The 16585-nt window shown below is 43.5% G+C and overlaps 1 protein-coding gene across 2 annotated transcripts in view; it reads left to right on the plus strand.

Moving 5' to 3' along the window:
• CLIP3 (CAP-Gly domain containing linker protein 3) overlaps nucleotides 1-16585 on the plus strand; it is a 1549977-nt gene that overhangs the window by 844041 nt on the left and 689351 nt on the right. For both annotated transcript variants that reach the window (XM_044055010.1, XM_044054942.1), the window contains exon 6: nucleotides 7221-7339. In XM_044055010.1, coding sequence (XP_043910945.1) covers nucleotides 7221-7339 — 119 coding nt within the window. The remainder of the gene's footprint in view (nucleotides 1-7220; nucleotides 7340-16585) is intronic.

The raw sequence follows: 16585 nt of genomic DNA on the forward strand, positions 1-16585 counted from the left end.
TACATGAATTGCATTGTGTGTATTATATGAATGTGATATGATGCAGTTGCGATAGCAACCACTAAGACAAGTTTAATGAACTTATGTTTTTATTTTCTTAAAATATTAGCAGTATTTCACTGAGACATATTCTTCCAGCTTTTCCTTCTCTCAGAAATATCACAGTCCTATATTTGTGTCACATGGAGCCATTTCAAATATGCATCCTTATGAGTTAAGTGACTGGCTTTTTTGTGTGCTTCGCTCCACTATATTAAAGCAGATCTGAAGTAGTTTAGTTCATTTGATCTTCAACTTGTGGGTACCGGATCTGTATCAGATCTGAGCCAGCAACTTCACAAACATCTGCTCTGAGCTCCAAGCTCCTCCCCTTACCCATAATACACCACCACTACCTTCCAACCCCCAGATCTCGTTTGATGCAGCTATCCAACACATCATGATTCTTGACCTCAAAGTTGTGAGTAGTTTTTTTCTCAGTGATTAGTGTTTTTTTGTGTGTGTGCGTAATAGTGTAGGTTCCTCTCTTCCTCCTCTTCGCTGGTGCATTGAGTTTAGGGCTTGTTTCTTAGTTTTTAGGTAGTTAGGTAGTTTGTAGTAGTTTGTCTTCCCCTCCCCCAATCAGCCTTCTGTGTGCTTGTCTGTGTGTGTTGTGTGTGGAGTGTGTTTAAAGTTTGTTCTTGTTGTTTAGTGGGACATGTCGGATCTCCCTAAACAAGTTTTCAAGAGATGCACTGAGTGTGGCCACAAATTGACACCTTCTGATGGGCACACTCTTTGCGTGATTTGTTTGGGTGCAGCCCATTTAGCCACTGATTGCTCTATTTGTGTGGGTTTTAACCAATGCGCCCTTAAGGATCGGTGGGCCAAATTAGTTATGAAGGGCCTGCACCCTTCGACGGAGGCGGCCACCTCCTTTTCTGCTTTGGTCACAGCTGTTGCTGTGACCACCTCTCCTTCTACTTCTGTCCTTCCTTCTACGCCCTCCCAAGCTGGGACTCATCCTCCTGCCTCTAAGCCTGTGGAAGCGGAGCATAGAAAAGGTAGGGAGAAGGAGAGAGAGCACAGACCTGATAAGAGAAAGAGGTCCCAGGACCTTATGGCTCTGACCGGACCTCCTACCAAAAGTACGCCTAGGCACCGTAACTCCCCTCGGCTCCGATCCCCTAGATTTTTCTCCAGAGCCGGAGGAGCCCAGACCACCCTCTAGAGCCTTGGTTCCTCGACCCGCCAGGTTGGAGTCTGTGGCTTCATCGTGGTCCACCCACAGCATCTTTGAAGTCAACATGGATAAAATGATGTGGAAATTTATTCTTACACAAATTCAGATGAGAGTCTTGCCAGCCTCTTCTCCCTCTGGAGGGGGGAGCTTGCTTCCTTTCTTTACACTTGTATCTCCTTCTCTGATCCAACCCCCAGTTTTGGAGTACATGGATCCGAGAGTGCCCCTAGTCTGGGTCGGTGCCGGCAGTACCTGTTTCCTAAATGCTGCCTTGAGAGTGTCGGATCTGGCTAGTTCAGATCCGAGTAGCTCTCGGAGCTGGATCCTGGGTGTCGGATCTGAGGGGGTGGAGCTGTTTCCATCGGCTCAGACTTTGTTGGGTCATGGCCTCCTCCTTGGAACACCATCTACTTTGGGCCCGACTCTGATTCTCGCGTCAGACCCGGGGAGAGTGGTTCCCTTAATGGTGTCCCAGGAAGCTCGCTCTCCCTCGGCATTCATTGTGGAAAGGGTTCTCTCCAATGGATCGAGGCCCCTGACTATATCTTCGGACTCTGCCCTGACTCATCCTGCTTTGTGTGTGAATCCCATCATTTTACCACAGGGACAGCCTGGACTCGAGGAGCCCCAGGTGGTTCCCTCTGAGGAACAAGTGGTTTGTGAGTTCCCTCCGGAGAGCCCCAGAGGAGAGGTTTCTCACAAGCATACGTGCAAAAGAGGAGGTACTTGGACTCCTCCCCGGAGTCCCTCACCGAGGGCATGGATTTGGATGATGGGGAAGGTTCCCCCAGATCACCTCCTGAGGATGTCTCCTTCGAGGACATCATGGGAATCTTGCTCCAGCGGAGAGGTTGGTCCACCCCAAAACCTTCCTCGGATGAATCTGTGTTCCTGGAGGCTTTCGGCATGGGCCCATCTACTTCCTGGGTGTCCCCTCTCATGGATCCTTTAGTGGATTTGGTCACCTCATGGGCTTGGAAGGAGCCGGACACTGTGGAACCAATTCCTAAATGCCCGGACAAGATATTGAGCCCACACCACAGACAGACCAGCCTGGAATAAAGGGTCCCCTGTAGATGCTATGGTGGTAGCAGCCACCACCAAAAAGGAACTGGCCCAGGAGAGTTCCTCAGTCCATCCTCCTGACTGTGAGTCTAGGATGATGGACCACCTATGGAAGCAGGTTTATGCATCAGCGACCTTTTATATTAGAGCGCTGAATTACATGGCCCACTTTACTAGACTACAGCGTGACCTGGTTAAGGAACTGGCTGAGTCTCCCCCAAAGTCCATGTCGCAGGAGGACAGGGCTACATTCTCCATGAGGATGGCTACCTTGACAGTGGTTTCAAACACGTCCATGCGCCTCCTCTCACATGCGACTGAAGGAGCGGCTAGGGCGGCTGCGTCCAGCGTGTCCAGGAGGCATAACGCCTGGCTCAGATTGTCCATTTACGGAACCCTTCAAGGTGTCTTTTCCGAATGCCCCATATGACGGCTCTTCTCTCTTTGGTAAGACCGTCCGAGACACCTTGGTCCAGAGTTAGAAAGATGGGAAGACACTGTCTGCCATCAGAATCCGCTTTTTGAACCCTCAAAGACCATTTTCCGGAATCAGCGAGGGCAAATGAAGATGTGGTTCTGGAAGTCTCAGTATTCCTGGGACACTCAGGGCTCTTCTTCCCCTAGAGACAGAGGGGACAGGATAAATGCCGGCCCAGAGGCAGAGGGGGTCTGAGAAATTTTGGGTCTTGAGAAACATTCTAGGACAGGCCTGTGCAGCAACCCTGAGGGGTTGTCCGACTGCTCTGCTATGGAGGCAGTTGGGGGTCACCTGTCATAGAACCTGGCGGCATGGGAGTCCATGTCATCAGACCATTGGATGCTTCAGATAATTTCCAGGGGTTATTCAATCCAGTTTGTGGGTCCTCCTACACCTTACAAACACCTCCCAGGCATACCACCCAAGCAAAGGGAGGCAGCCATGCTAGAAGTTTCCAAGCTGCTAGAGAAACGAGCTATCGAACCCGTCTTCCCAGATCAGGCTGGATTAGGCATCTACTCCAGGTTCTTTTTGGTGCCAAAAAAGACGGGGGACTTAGGGCCCATTCTGGACCTATGTACTCTGAACCTGTCAGTTGCCAAAGAGAGGTTCCGGATGGTCACTTTACAGTCCCTCATGCTGTAACTACAAGAGAGTGACTGTATGTGCTCATTCGACCTCCAGGATACTTACTATCACATAAAGATGCACTTCCAGCTAGGAGCCAATCATTATCAGTTTTGAGCCCTACCTTTGATCTCACCACAGCCCCCAGGGTGTTCACCAAATTGATGGCAGTTGTAGCGACTCACTTGAGGCTTCAGGTGATTCAGGTCTACCCTTACCTGGATGATTGGCTCCTTAGTGCTCCCACCAAGCGTCTACTTTGTCAAACCAGAGATTATTTCCTAAAGCTTGCAACACTATCTAGAGATTACAGTCAACACAGCCAAATATTTTCTGAATCCTGTCCAGGGGATAGAATGCATAGGCGCACAGATAGACACGCTACAGACAAAAGTTTTCCTGACCACGGAGAGAGTTCGAAACCTAAGGCTGCACGTCACCTTCATTTACCGATCTCACCTTCCCTCAGCAGAGTGGATCTTAAGGGCCCTAGGTTCTATGGCTCGATTAAATATGCGAGTACTACAGTGGACTCTAGCGGTGCAATGGTCCTTGTTGGATCTTCCGTTGTTGCACCCAATACACCTCAGCCGAGTCTGCAGGTCATCCCTTCTGTGGTGATTGCAGTCTTCGAAAATCTTGGAGGGACGACCTTTTGTTCCAGCTGCTGCCCAAGCCACAGTGACCACAGACGTCTCCCAACTAAGGTGGGGGGGCATTGTTCGGGAAGGACAGTCCAAGGCATGTGGTCCCCGATCGAGACCAGTTTACATATAAATGTTCTGGAGATGCGGGCGGTCCTTTTAGCGTTGCAGGCTCTTCACACCTTTCTGCAGCAACAATGTAGAACACAGCAAAGCAGCACAGCAAAACAACAGGAGTCAGCACAGTTAACTATTTTGGGTACTTTTCCATGTGGAAAATGTCAAGCTTGTTCATATATACATAGAACTTTTTTCAAAATTAATAACAAAATTTTGATTTGGAGGGCTCATATAACTGTAGAACTAACAGGGTAATCTATGCCCTCAAATGTGGTTGCAATAAATTTTACATCGGTCAAACAAAAAGAATGTTTAAGGTTAGACTTTTAGAACATTTGAGGGACATAAGAAATAAAAAAATGGAGAGCCCTTTAGCCTTACATTTTTGTGAATTTCACAATGGCAGTAGTGAGAGTTTAAAAGGCACTATTTTACAACAGGTAGCTAAAATGGATCCTGATGAATTAGTTGTGGGTAGATTACTTTTAAAGAAGGAAACTACTTTTATTTTAAAATATGACACTTTAGTACCTAGAGGCTTGAATACAGAATGTAATTGGAAGAATGTTATTTAGCTTGTAGATGCATATCAATTTTATTGATTAATTGTTTAATGATGTAATTGAATGATTTCTGTGACTATATAAAGTGTGCTTTAGTATTGTTAGTTTACTCCTTGAAGGCTTACTGTGGCCGAGGCGCTAGAGTGAGAGACAGAAAATAAAGCTGCTTTTGGATCCTGTGCTGGCTCTTCACACCTTTCTACCTCTGGGAACCATTGCAAACCAGTCAGACAACATGTCAGTGGTCTGGTATATCAACAAACAGGGAGAGGGACCAGATCTTACCCCCTTTGTCTCGAGGCCATGAGAGTTTGGGAATGGGTGATCTCCACTGGTCGTTTTCTGGTAGCAACGCATATTCCAGGACGGTCCAACATTCTAGCGGACAGACTAAGCTGGACTATTATGATGCCTTATGAGTGGTCTCTGAATCCTTCAGTAGTGGAGCAGATCTTTCTAGAGTGGGGTCAGCCTTGCTATGATCTCTTTGCATCTCCTTCCAATGCAAAGTGCAGTGAGTTCTTCGCTCTGAACCCCCCACTGGGGGAGTCCCCCAGAGATGGTCTAGTCCATGCTTGGCCTCCTGGTCTTCTTTATGCTTATCCTCCTGTACTCCTTTTTCTGAAGTTTCTACAGAAACCTTGTCGACTGGGGAGCAAAGTGATCCTCTTTGCCCCGTTTTGGCCTTGCCAGGTATGGTTTCCCTTCCTTTGGTCTCATCTTCTAGTTCCACCTGGGATCTTGGATCCCATTTAGGATCTCATTTCGCACCCCTCGAGGGTCCTTCATCCGAATCTGGACAGTGAGACTCACAGCTTGGTTGCTCCAGTTCCCTTAATTGCTAGACCTCCTGGATTGTCTTCTTCGGTTAGATCTGTTCTGGTGGCAGCTCATAAGTCGTCCACCAGGAAGATTTATCACAGCAAATGGAAGCGTTTTTCCTTGTGGGCTTCTCAAAGGAGTTTAAATCTGTTCATGGCTCCCATTCTGACTCTTCTTGATTTTTTGGCGAATATTTTTCAACAAGGGGCTAGCTCGTCTACGGCCAAGGTTCAACTAGCTGCCATTTCTCATTTTCACGTGGGCAAGAATTCTGCTTCTTTAGCCTCTTCCAAATTGTGCAAAGCTTTTATCAAAGGTAATTTTCACTTACGTCCTCCAGTCAAAGATCCCATTCCCCGTGAGACCTTACTATGGTACTTCAAGCGTTGGTTGCTCCTCCATTTGAAGCCGCAGCAACCACAGATCTTAAATATTTTCAATTGGAAGACAGCATTTCTAGTGGCTATCACCTCTGCTAGGAAGGTTTCAGAACTGCAGGTGTTGTCTGTCAAGGTTCCGTACATGATTTTCCACAAGGACACGGTGTCCCTTGGCACCAATCCTTTTTTCCCAAAAGTAGCATCGGAGGTTAATATCACTCAAACTATCAATTTACCTGTTTTCTTCCCAAATTTTACAAACAAAATGGAGTATAAGTTGCATTTGCTGGATGTTCATAGACTGTTACAGTTCTATTTACACAGGACCAAAACCTTTCGTAAATCTGACCAGTTGTTTGTGTCCTTTTCTTAACCTTTTTTGGGTAAACCTATCTCTAAGGTTACCATTGCTAGGTGGATCTCCCTATATATCCTTCAGATCTACAAGGATAAAGGTTTGTCTCCTCCGGGTCAGGTTAAAGCTCACTTGTCTAGGTCCATGGCTACTTCTGCGGCCTTTTGATCAAGAGTATCATTAGATGACATTTGTTCTGCGGCAACTTGGTCCTCATCTCATACGTTTATTTCTCACTATAAATTGGATTTGATTTCTCAAAGGAGAGCTTCATTTGGTTCCGCTGTGCTCTGGAATATCCTTCCATGAGGGCCACCCAGGTATTTAGTAGCTGGGGACTCTGTCCCACAGGTTGAAGATCAAATGAAGTAAACTACTTCAGATAAAGAAATTATGTACTCACCATAACATTCCATTTGAGTAGTTCTACTTCATTTGTCTTCAACCGTCCCTCCCTCCTTCCCGCTGGCCTTACCATATGGATAGCATTATAGCTGGTTTCAGGTGTGTAATGTGTTTTTTGAGATCGGGTTGTTCAGTGTAAGGTGCAGCAAACTCGATCTGGAGGTTGGAAGGTGGTGGTGTATTATGGGTAAGGGAGGAGCAGATGCTTGTGAAGTTGCCGGCTCAGACCCGATATGGATCCGGTACCCACAGGTTGAAGACAAATGAATTAGAACTACTCAGATGGAACGTTATGGTGAGTACATAACTTCTTTTTAATACAGCATGATGCACACTGTCATGTAATGTTTACATTCCTATTTGTAATCATTGCCTTACGATGTATTGCCTTATTCTGTGAAACGCTGCATTTTTTGGGGCAGGGGTGGAATGCCTAACTGCACAGTGTTTAACAAGTTATGTCAGATGCACGTATATGTATTTATATGCATGAACTTCTGGTTTGCTGATGTTTTGTAGTACTTTTCTATTTCCTACAGTTTTGAACTCGACTTGCAGTGATTTTAATCATGGTACAGCTCTTCACATTGCAGCATCAAATCTGTGTCTTGGAGCAGTGAAGTGTCTTTTGGAGCATGGAGCCAACCCCACAGTCAGGGTAAGAAATATAAATTGATTTTCTAAGATTAAAGATTCTGGTTCTGACGACCCCAGTTTTATCTCACTAAACCCATTAAGCTTGGTACTTTCTCATTTGAAATTCTTGAATACCTCAACAGAAGCCTTAAAGAAGGTAGAGTTGAAACATTTTTGAAAGAAGCCTTCCTGATACCTCTTCATAAAGGGAAGTATTCAAATGAACCTAAAAGTATCAGATTGATTGCTGTGCTAAACACCTAAACTAAAATTCTTGAAAGAGTAGTACAGCCTCTATTATTACTTCTTATGGAAACCAACTCCATCCTTATTAAATCCCAGCACTGATTGTAAAAGGGTGCTCCATTAATACTATTATCTTCTCTGTCAACAAGCTTTTAAGCAAAGATTGGATTACTCCTTCCATGTTTCTTGACCATTCTAAAACATTTAACACCATGTCTTGTCATGCCATAAGAAGCTTGGATCATAATGTTTCAAGTAGTTTTCAATGTACCTTGTACACTATAAGTTCAGGATTAAGTAGTAGACGTTGTACTGTAGTGAATTCATTACTGAAAAATATGTCCTGCAGAGGGTCTGTTATTCAGTTCATTGCTGTTAAGGTTACATATTAATTTCATGTCCTGATGATGTTCTAACCCTACTGTAATATTCTACTAAACAAAAAACAACAACTGCACCTGGAAGTCACCAGTTCAAAAGAATGCTCTGGTAGTAGAACAATGATATTTATTCAAATTTATTCATATAAATGCGTAACAGTATCACTGCATTTTCGTCCACAGATACAGGACTTCTTCAGATAACAAACAAAGCCAACTCCATCCCTTATATATATATATATATATATATATATATATATATATATATATATATATATATATATATATATATATGTACACACCTCTCTTGACTAATTACAAAAACTTTATTACACAATACTTTACTATTCTGGTGACAGTGCCTTACTGTGCAAATACAAGTCTCTAGTGTCCGCAATCTACACTTCAGGAAGATTCTCTAAAGTAGAATTGTGGTTAAAAAGATTTGCATAATCTATTAAATATGAATAAATGTAAGTTTGTTTTCTGTACTAGCCACTACAGAAACACCAATTCACAAAACCTATTTATACCAGTAATAGTATTCAAGTAGACTGTGTCAACCATACTAAATTCTTAGCAGTTACTCTTCATAATTTTCTAAAACTGACTGACACTTTGACAAGACAATGAAAACATGCAGTCAATCACTTAGTTGTTTGAATCATATCAAAAAAGAAATTATTTTATGTCTCAGCTATAGCAGCAGGCCTTTATTCTTGCATTTCCTCCATACCATAATAGCTCTGCACCAGCAGAGTTTCTGTACTGCTCCCTTCTATGATTCATAACTGTCACTCTTATAGGAATATAGTCTCTTCCTCCCTCATAGACATAACCTACTGATTCTGATAATATTTCTCATTAAATCGCTGCTACAGTAGCCTTAGGTATATGGGTTATATCCTGCCTATGATATAATGGCCAGCTTCTATAGCGTAAGATCACCTTCTGTGTGTCCAGACATTTTATAGATCCTTTTGTGGGATTTTGAGGATTTTTTATTCAGCTCAGATTGAGTTGACTAGCAGTTTGGGTCCACTGAAGGTACCTCGAAGCTTTGGAAATTGTCCGTCTCTTGTACCCTGTGCACCAGGATGCAAGCAATATAACTAAGGCTACTGTAGCAGTGATCATTTGAGCATCTACTGTTATGGTGAGTTTACATACTCAGATGTACTTTTCTTGGTTCTTTCCTCCAGTAACAAAAAGAAGAACATTTCAAGACAGCCTTTGCTTCTTCATCAGGCTGCTACTTTGTTTCAGCAACAGATGGGTGACCCTGCAGTGCCCATATCTGGTTCCTAAGACTGCTATTTTCTTCTTTGGGTTCCTCTGGTGCAGTCCTTTCAGCCATCAAGGACCACTGGTTCGACATGTCCTCTGCGGCTGTTGGAGTGTAATTGGCAGGCATAGGAGAACGACTCTTGTTAGTCTTGGAGAAAGGAGTGAGAATGCTTCTCTGCCTAGCTGGATTAAGGTGCTTCTTCCCTGGTGTTATGGTCAATGGATATTACTGTCAAAAAGAAGTAGAAAGTTAAACATTTTTCTTCTTTTTTGTTTCATTTACTTTAGATAGGGATGATTTATTGGGCTTAGCTCGGGGCTCTTAATTCTTCTCATTCTGGATCTTCTTGTAAGAGAAAAGGAATTTTTTTTTTTTTTTCAATAATTTTTCTATTTCTTTTTACATTAATAAATGTCACAGATAAAAACCGTCTTACAACATGACCGTATATATATATATATATATATATATATATATATATATATATATATATATATATATGTTATACATTGATATTAATACCACAGGATATAGGTCATACAACATATCTATTTACACTATGTACATAGATGCTTTCACTGTTAATTCCACAGTTATACAGACAGTATATACATTTGTAATATCCAAGTTAATATTTAATATCTGAACTTGTATGTGTTCTTCAGTTCCATTAGAGTGTATTTATAAGTTGCTGTGTGATGAATTATGCTAATATGATATTAAAAGTTTGTTCCCAAATTTCTCTGGATTTCATAGGTTCATAGGTTGATACTAGGCTATCTGCCCTAGGGCATTTATAAGCCTAGCCAGAGTGTGTTTGGCTTTCGCCACCCTTTTAGATTAGTTGACTGTGCCTCTGTATAGTAGCTCACAGAAGATAGCCCTTTTGAGATTAGTTTACTGTGCCTCTGTCTAGTAGGGACACAGAAGAGATCTCCCATCTCCCATCCACTCGTCAAGATTTCTCTTGAAGAGGGTCATTGAGGGACTCTGTCTAACATGGATTGGGATTTTGTTCCAGAGTGAGAGGAGCCTCTGTGATATGAATCTGTCCCTCCAGCATGTCCTATTTATTTCTGCGCTGAGGTTTAAGTCCCTGGAGCGTGTAGCTCTAAGGGATTTGGATTTCCTGAGGTGGAGCATGTCCATTAATTCTGGGTTGGACATGGCTTTATACGTCAGGCACAGATCGCCTCTGAGTAGACGGTAAGCAGCTGAGTAGAGCTGGAGTTTCTTTAGCCTAACTGCATAGGGCATATGTTTGAGTCCCTTGATCCTCTTGGTGAGGTACTTTTGGGGTGTTTCCAGTTGCTGCAGGTGTCGGGTAAGGTACATCCCAAATGGGGCATTGTATTCAATTATGGGCCTGATGAGTGATGAGTAGAGGGGCACAATGACCTCTCTTGATCTAGATGTGAACCCTTTCGTGATAAGGTGGGCTATATAGAATGTCTTTCTAACCACTTTGGCAACGTGATTGTCAAAGGAGAGATTGCTATCTACTTGGGTCCCCAAATCCCTAATTACTTCTTCCATACTTAATGGATTACCACCTATGTGGTAATTTGTGGGCACTTTGTTTATCCCAGAGGGGATGACTATGCACTTTTTGGCATTTAGCTTTAGGCCATGGCTCTGGCAGCAGTTATCCGTCTCTGTGAGACCCTTTTGGAGAATGCTTGTGTCAGTCGGCGAGTCAATTATGGCACCCAGTTTGCAGTCATCTGCGAACTTGGTCAGCCATAGTCCTCCCATGTTAGCCTGTACCTCAGAGAAATATATACCGAACAAGAGAGTTCCCAGGACTGAGCCTTGTGGGACGCCACTTGTAACTGGTTTGGAGTCTGACATGGAACCTGGAATTCTGACCATGTGGGTTCTATCCCTGAGCCAGTTTGCAACCCATCTTGTGACATAGGGGTTGATATTTAAGCTGGTGAGCTTATTTATGATGCCCGAGTGGGGTATTGTGTCGAAGGCTTTTGCGAAGTCCAGGTAGGCTGTGTGGACTACCTTCCCTTCATCTATGGCCTTGGTGACTGTTTCAAAGAAGTCGAACAGGTTCAAGAGGCAAGATCTGCCCTTAACAAAGCTGAATTGGGTAGGATCCAGTGTTTGGAGGTTCCCAATGTCTTTGTTTGTGAGTTCCATGATGATACGCTCCATAGCTTTGCAGACCAGGCTAGTCAGGCTTATAGGGCGATAGTTTCCGGGGTCCGTTGTGGCACCACCTTTGTGGAGTGGGACCACTGCTGCTGCTGTACGCCATTCCATGGGTACATATCCTGTAGTAAGGCTGAGATTGAACAGTGACTTTATGTGAGGGTTCAGTTCTTCTTGGAGTTCATGTAAGATGCAGCCCAGGACACCGTCCAGTCCCATTGATGCTGTGTTTTTTGCTTTGGAGAGGGCAGCTCTCACCTGTGCATCTGTGATGTCAGGGAGGCTACACTCTGTTGGGATAGACATTTGCTCTTTTGGGGGGAAAGGGGGGGAGAAGTTTGCACTGAACCTGTCTGCCAGGATGTTGGGCAATGTCTGTGGGTTCAGTGTATTTTTTGTCATTTTGTACTAACTCAGAGCATATCTGGGAGTTGCCACCCAGGTTCCTGACATAATTAAAGAAGGCCTTGTGATTATCTTTAGCATCTTGTGCAATTTTTCTTTCGAAGCTGGCCTTAGATGATTTTATGAGGGATCGTAGTTTCTTGCTAGTACTGATCAGAGATGCCTTCCCTTTTTGGGATTTTGCTCTATCATGTAGTAGCTTCCTCCTTCTGTTGTATAGCTTATTTATGGCTGGGATCCACCAGACAGGTCTCCTGCCTTTGGAGGAATGAGTCTTGCTTTTATTTGGGATAGCACGATCCATGCATTCCTGTAGGTGTCCATAGAAAGCGTTTGTAAAGGATTCTGTGGTTTGGGCCATATTTTCCACTGGCCCGGGGGCTTTGAAGGATTCCACCTCGGTTTTGAGAAGTGTGAAGTTTGCTTTTGAGAAGTTCTTCACCGTGGTTTCCTTGGCTGGGGTGGGGACGGGATATGGATGTCCAGTGAGATTAATTTATGGTCAGATCTTACCAATGAGGGGTATACCTCTGGTATGGAACATAGAGTCCCCATGTTGGTGATGATCAGGTCCAGTATGTTTTCCCCTCTTGTGGGAGTGGTGACCAGTTGTTCCATAGCATTTTGAGTTTATAAATTCTAGGAACCATTGGGCGAGGGTGTTGGGGCTTGAGTAGTGCTCCCAGTCTATGTTTGGGTAGTTGAAGTCACCCAATATAATGGTGTTTGGAGAGACCTTCATATTCTCCAGTGTTCTCAGGAAAGCCGAGTGGGGTTCCTGAGGTTGGGAGGGTGGTCTGTAGCAGGCTACAAACTGAAAGGCAGTTTTGCCCACTGTTAGTTGCACATGGATGGTCTCCGATGCTTCATGCTGTGCCACCAACCTGGAGGTGTGGGTATCTTTGACGAATATTGATACTCCCCCTCCTTTTGTGGTTCGGTCCGAGTTTTGGGGCTGAAAAGCATGGTATGAGGCATAACCTGGTAGTTCTGGCGTTGAGCAGCATTACCCTTAGTTTCTTTTTCTTTGTGTTGTCTATGGAGGTGGGTTTGTCTTTTGAGCCTTGCCTAAAAAGGCACTATGGGGGTGGCAAGAGCCTTAGCCAGTATTCGGGGGTGACAGGTGCAAGCCGTCTCTAGCGAAGCAACGTGGCTTGTCAAGCATGTCATCCCAGGCTGACAGACACTGAATCCCCTTTGAATGACACCAATACTTTAGCCAATTGTTAAAATTGATCATTTTGTCTTTATACTGTGGCATCATTCTTGGTGAGGGTAAGATGCTACTCAAGGTCAGGGTCATACCGGCCTGGGCTACATGATCAAAGAGCTCCTCTATGTCTCTTTTCATGTAGTCCAGGGAGGTACGTTTCAGGTCATTCACACCAGCATGGACAATGACGGAGTCATATTTGTACTTGCTTTGGAGTGACCTGAGTGCTTGTGTTATGTGGTGGATCCTGGCACCCGACAGGCAGCTTACAGTGACCTTCTCCTTGTTCAGCCTGGTGAGTGGGACGTCAGTATGTCTGACAATAGAGTCACCTATTACAAGTGTATTAGGTGTGTTGTTTAGCCTTAAGGGCTGTGACTGTGTGGCACACTGACTTTGTGAACTATGTGATACGTGGGTATTGTAGTGGGACAGCGGTTGCTTGGATGTCTGCTTTGGAGGTCTCTGCTGCTTGGGCAGATTTTTATTTAGAGCCTCCGAGTATGTGTGTGTTTGTGTTTGGTTTGCTGTTGCGATAGGTCTATGTGAGACTGGATTTGTGCTGTGTGTGGTTACCTTCTCCTCCTGACTGACTGTGCCAGTATTGGGTTGAGAGAGCTTAGCCTCCATTTTGGCTATATAGTTGCATATCTCACATATATTTGAGCTTGTTGGGAGGAGGAGAGGGTGGTCTGTGTACATAAGGCAGTTGTAACATTGCCTCAAGATTCCCAGATTCACCAGCTGGACTGGAGAGTAAACCTGAAACTGACATTTGGACATGCCAGAATTTTATAAGGAACTACTTTTTGACTGATTAAAAAGGACCAATAGGGAGACAAGTACTTAAAGGGAGTATATGAGGGTGTAGTGCTTTAGTTTATTAGTGCTTACTTATAAGATTACTTATACAAGCAACTGCAGGGCTTTAGAATGAAAATAGAGTGTTTACTTTGAGATTTAGAACAGTTCTAAGGGAAAAAGTGAAGAGCAGACTTTGTGGAGCCGGGAATAGTTTAAACCCGTTTAAGCGGCGGTGCCCGATGCTGTGCTACGCGCAAAATCGTGCAAAACCGCACAAATGCGGGTTCTAAAGCAGGGAAACTGAAAGAGATAGGAATTAACCCAGAGTGGTCAGTAAGCTACTAGTTTCAGGGCTGAGACCACTCCTCCAGGGACAGATAGGCTGCTCAAAGCTCCCCACTCTCATTGGTGAACAGAGAAGCTTCCTCCTATCCAAGTAAGGATATGGGCAACACAGGAAACTATACCATAGTCCGGAATTCAGCAAAACCTGAAATCTGGACTAATCCAGTTCAGCAAAGGCGAGAAAAGAGAATTTTTTTTGTTTTTTTTTTTGTTTTTTTCAGGAAACAGCAGAAAAACACACAGAAAACACTGTAAATGCTATAAACAGGCTAGCGCACTTTAATGTGTAGCCTACAACAGTTATACAATACAAAAACAACGTAAATTGATTTAAAACAAGTGCAAAAACTGTAAAAAGCAGAAGGCAAATGCAATTTAAACTTTTTAAAGCACAGATCAGTTAGAAATTCACTTTTTAGGCGGGAGAAGGCAGTCGGAGCAAAAAAACAGAGAAAACAAATACTTACATCTGGAAAAGTCTCTCTTGGGTCTCTCTGTTGCCTGTATCACTCTGCAGGACACCACGAGGAGCTGTGCTGAGTTGTATACTGGTGCAAAACCGCGCAAATGCGGGTTTTAAAGCAGGGAAACTGAAAGAGATTAGGAATTGACCCAAAACGGCCAATAAGCTACTAGTTTCAGGGCTGAGACCACTCCTCCAGGGACAGATAGGCTGCTCAAAGCTCCCCACTCTCACTGTTGAACAGAGAAGCTTCCTCCTATCCAAGTAAGGATATGGGCAACACAGGAAACTATACCACAGTCTGGAATTCAGCAAAACCTGAAATCTGGACTAATCTAGTTCAGCAAATGCGGGAAAAGAGAATATTTTTTTTTTTCAGGAAACAGAAGAAAAGCACACAGAAAACACTGTAAATGCTATAAACAGGCTAGGCAAATGCAATTTAAACTTTCTAAAGCACAGCTCAGTTAGAAATTCGCTTTTTAGGCAGGAGAAGGCAGTCTGAGCAAAAAAAACAGATAAGAAATACTTAAATCAGGAAAAGTCTCTCTTGGGTCTCTCTGTTGCCTGTATCACTCTGCAGGACACCACGAAGAGCTGTGCGGAGTTGTATACAATAACAAACTTTTTAAATCACAGATTCGCTAAAAAAAAAAAAAAAACTGGCGTTTTAGGCGGAAATAGTTAAGACAGCAAGAAAAGCAGAAAAGTGATACTTAATCACTCCAAAGTCGCTCTTTTGTCTCTCTGCTGCTGTAGACTCTGCAGAACACCTGGAAGGCACTTGCTGAGTGGAATACAAATGTAAAAACTGTGCAAATTATGTTTTTATAGCAGGGAAGTGAAAGAGATAGAAATTAGCCCAAAATGGCCAATAAACTACTAACGTCTGGGCTGAAACCACTCCTCCAGAGACAGATAGGCTGCACAAAGCTCTCCTCTGTCACAGGTGAACAGAGAAACTTCCTTCTATCCAGGTAAGGTAATGGCAACACAGAAACTTGTAACACAGCCCTGGATTCAGCAATAACCTGAAAACTGGATTATACTAGTTCAGAAAGGTGGGAAACAAGTATATAATTTTGTTTTCAGAAAATAGAGCAGATACAATCAAAATTAGCCCAAAAAGGCCAATAAACTACTAACTTCTGGGCTGAAACCACTCCTCCAGGGACAGATAGCCCTCAAAGCTCCCCTCTCTCACAGGTGAACAGAGAAACTTCCTTCTATCTAAGTAAGGTATGGCAACACAGAAATTTGTAACACAACCCTGGATTCAGCAATAACATGAAAATTGGACTATACTAGTTCACAAAGGTGAGAAACAAATATATATATATATATATATATATATATATATATATATATATATTTTTTTTTTTTTCTTTCCATAAAATAGAGCAGATACAATCAAAACAACACTTTACCCAATTAACCAGTTAAAAAGCTTAAAACTGAGCCCTGTTCCAGCAGTATTCAATCAGACAAGTTCTAACTGCACAGTCCTGCCACTAGGGTACAGAGAAACCTTCTCCAAAAAAGACGGCCTGGGTCAGTGCACAAGTTATACAAACAAAGCTAGATCCAGCCGGCCTGAATCCAGTCTATGCTACAGCAAACAAGGCGTACCGATTTCAGAAAGAAACAGTTCAAGTAAGCATGCGCAATAAGCCTTTAACCAGAAATTCCCAGCTCAGAAGGGCAGAATCTAGCCTCCCCTCCCACAAGAGTGCAGACCACAAACCTTCTTAATGTAAAATAACTGGCCTGAAGCTCAAGTCCTTAACCTAGAACTAATACACTTTTAGAATAACAGACACTGAGCCTTCAATCATCAGTTCCCAACTTAGAAGGATGTACGCTACCTGTCCTGCCACAACAGTGCAGACCACAAACCTTCTTAATGTAAAACAACTGGTTTGAAGCCCAAGTGCTTAAACCTAGGGCCTTAGAATAACAGT

The sequence above is a fragment of the Protopterus annectens genome, chromosome 1.part0, assembly GCF_019279795.1.
Source record: "Protopterus annectens isolate FY-2018-M chromosome 1.part0, PAN1.0, whole genome shotgun sequence".
Classification (NCBI taxonomy): Eukaryota; Metazoa; Chordata; order Ceratodontiformes; family Protopteridae; genus Protopterus; species Protopterus annectens.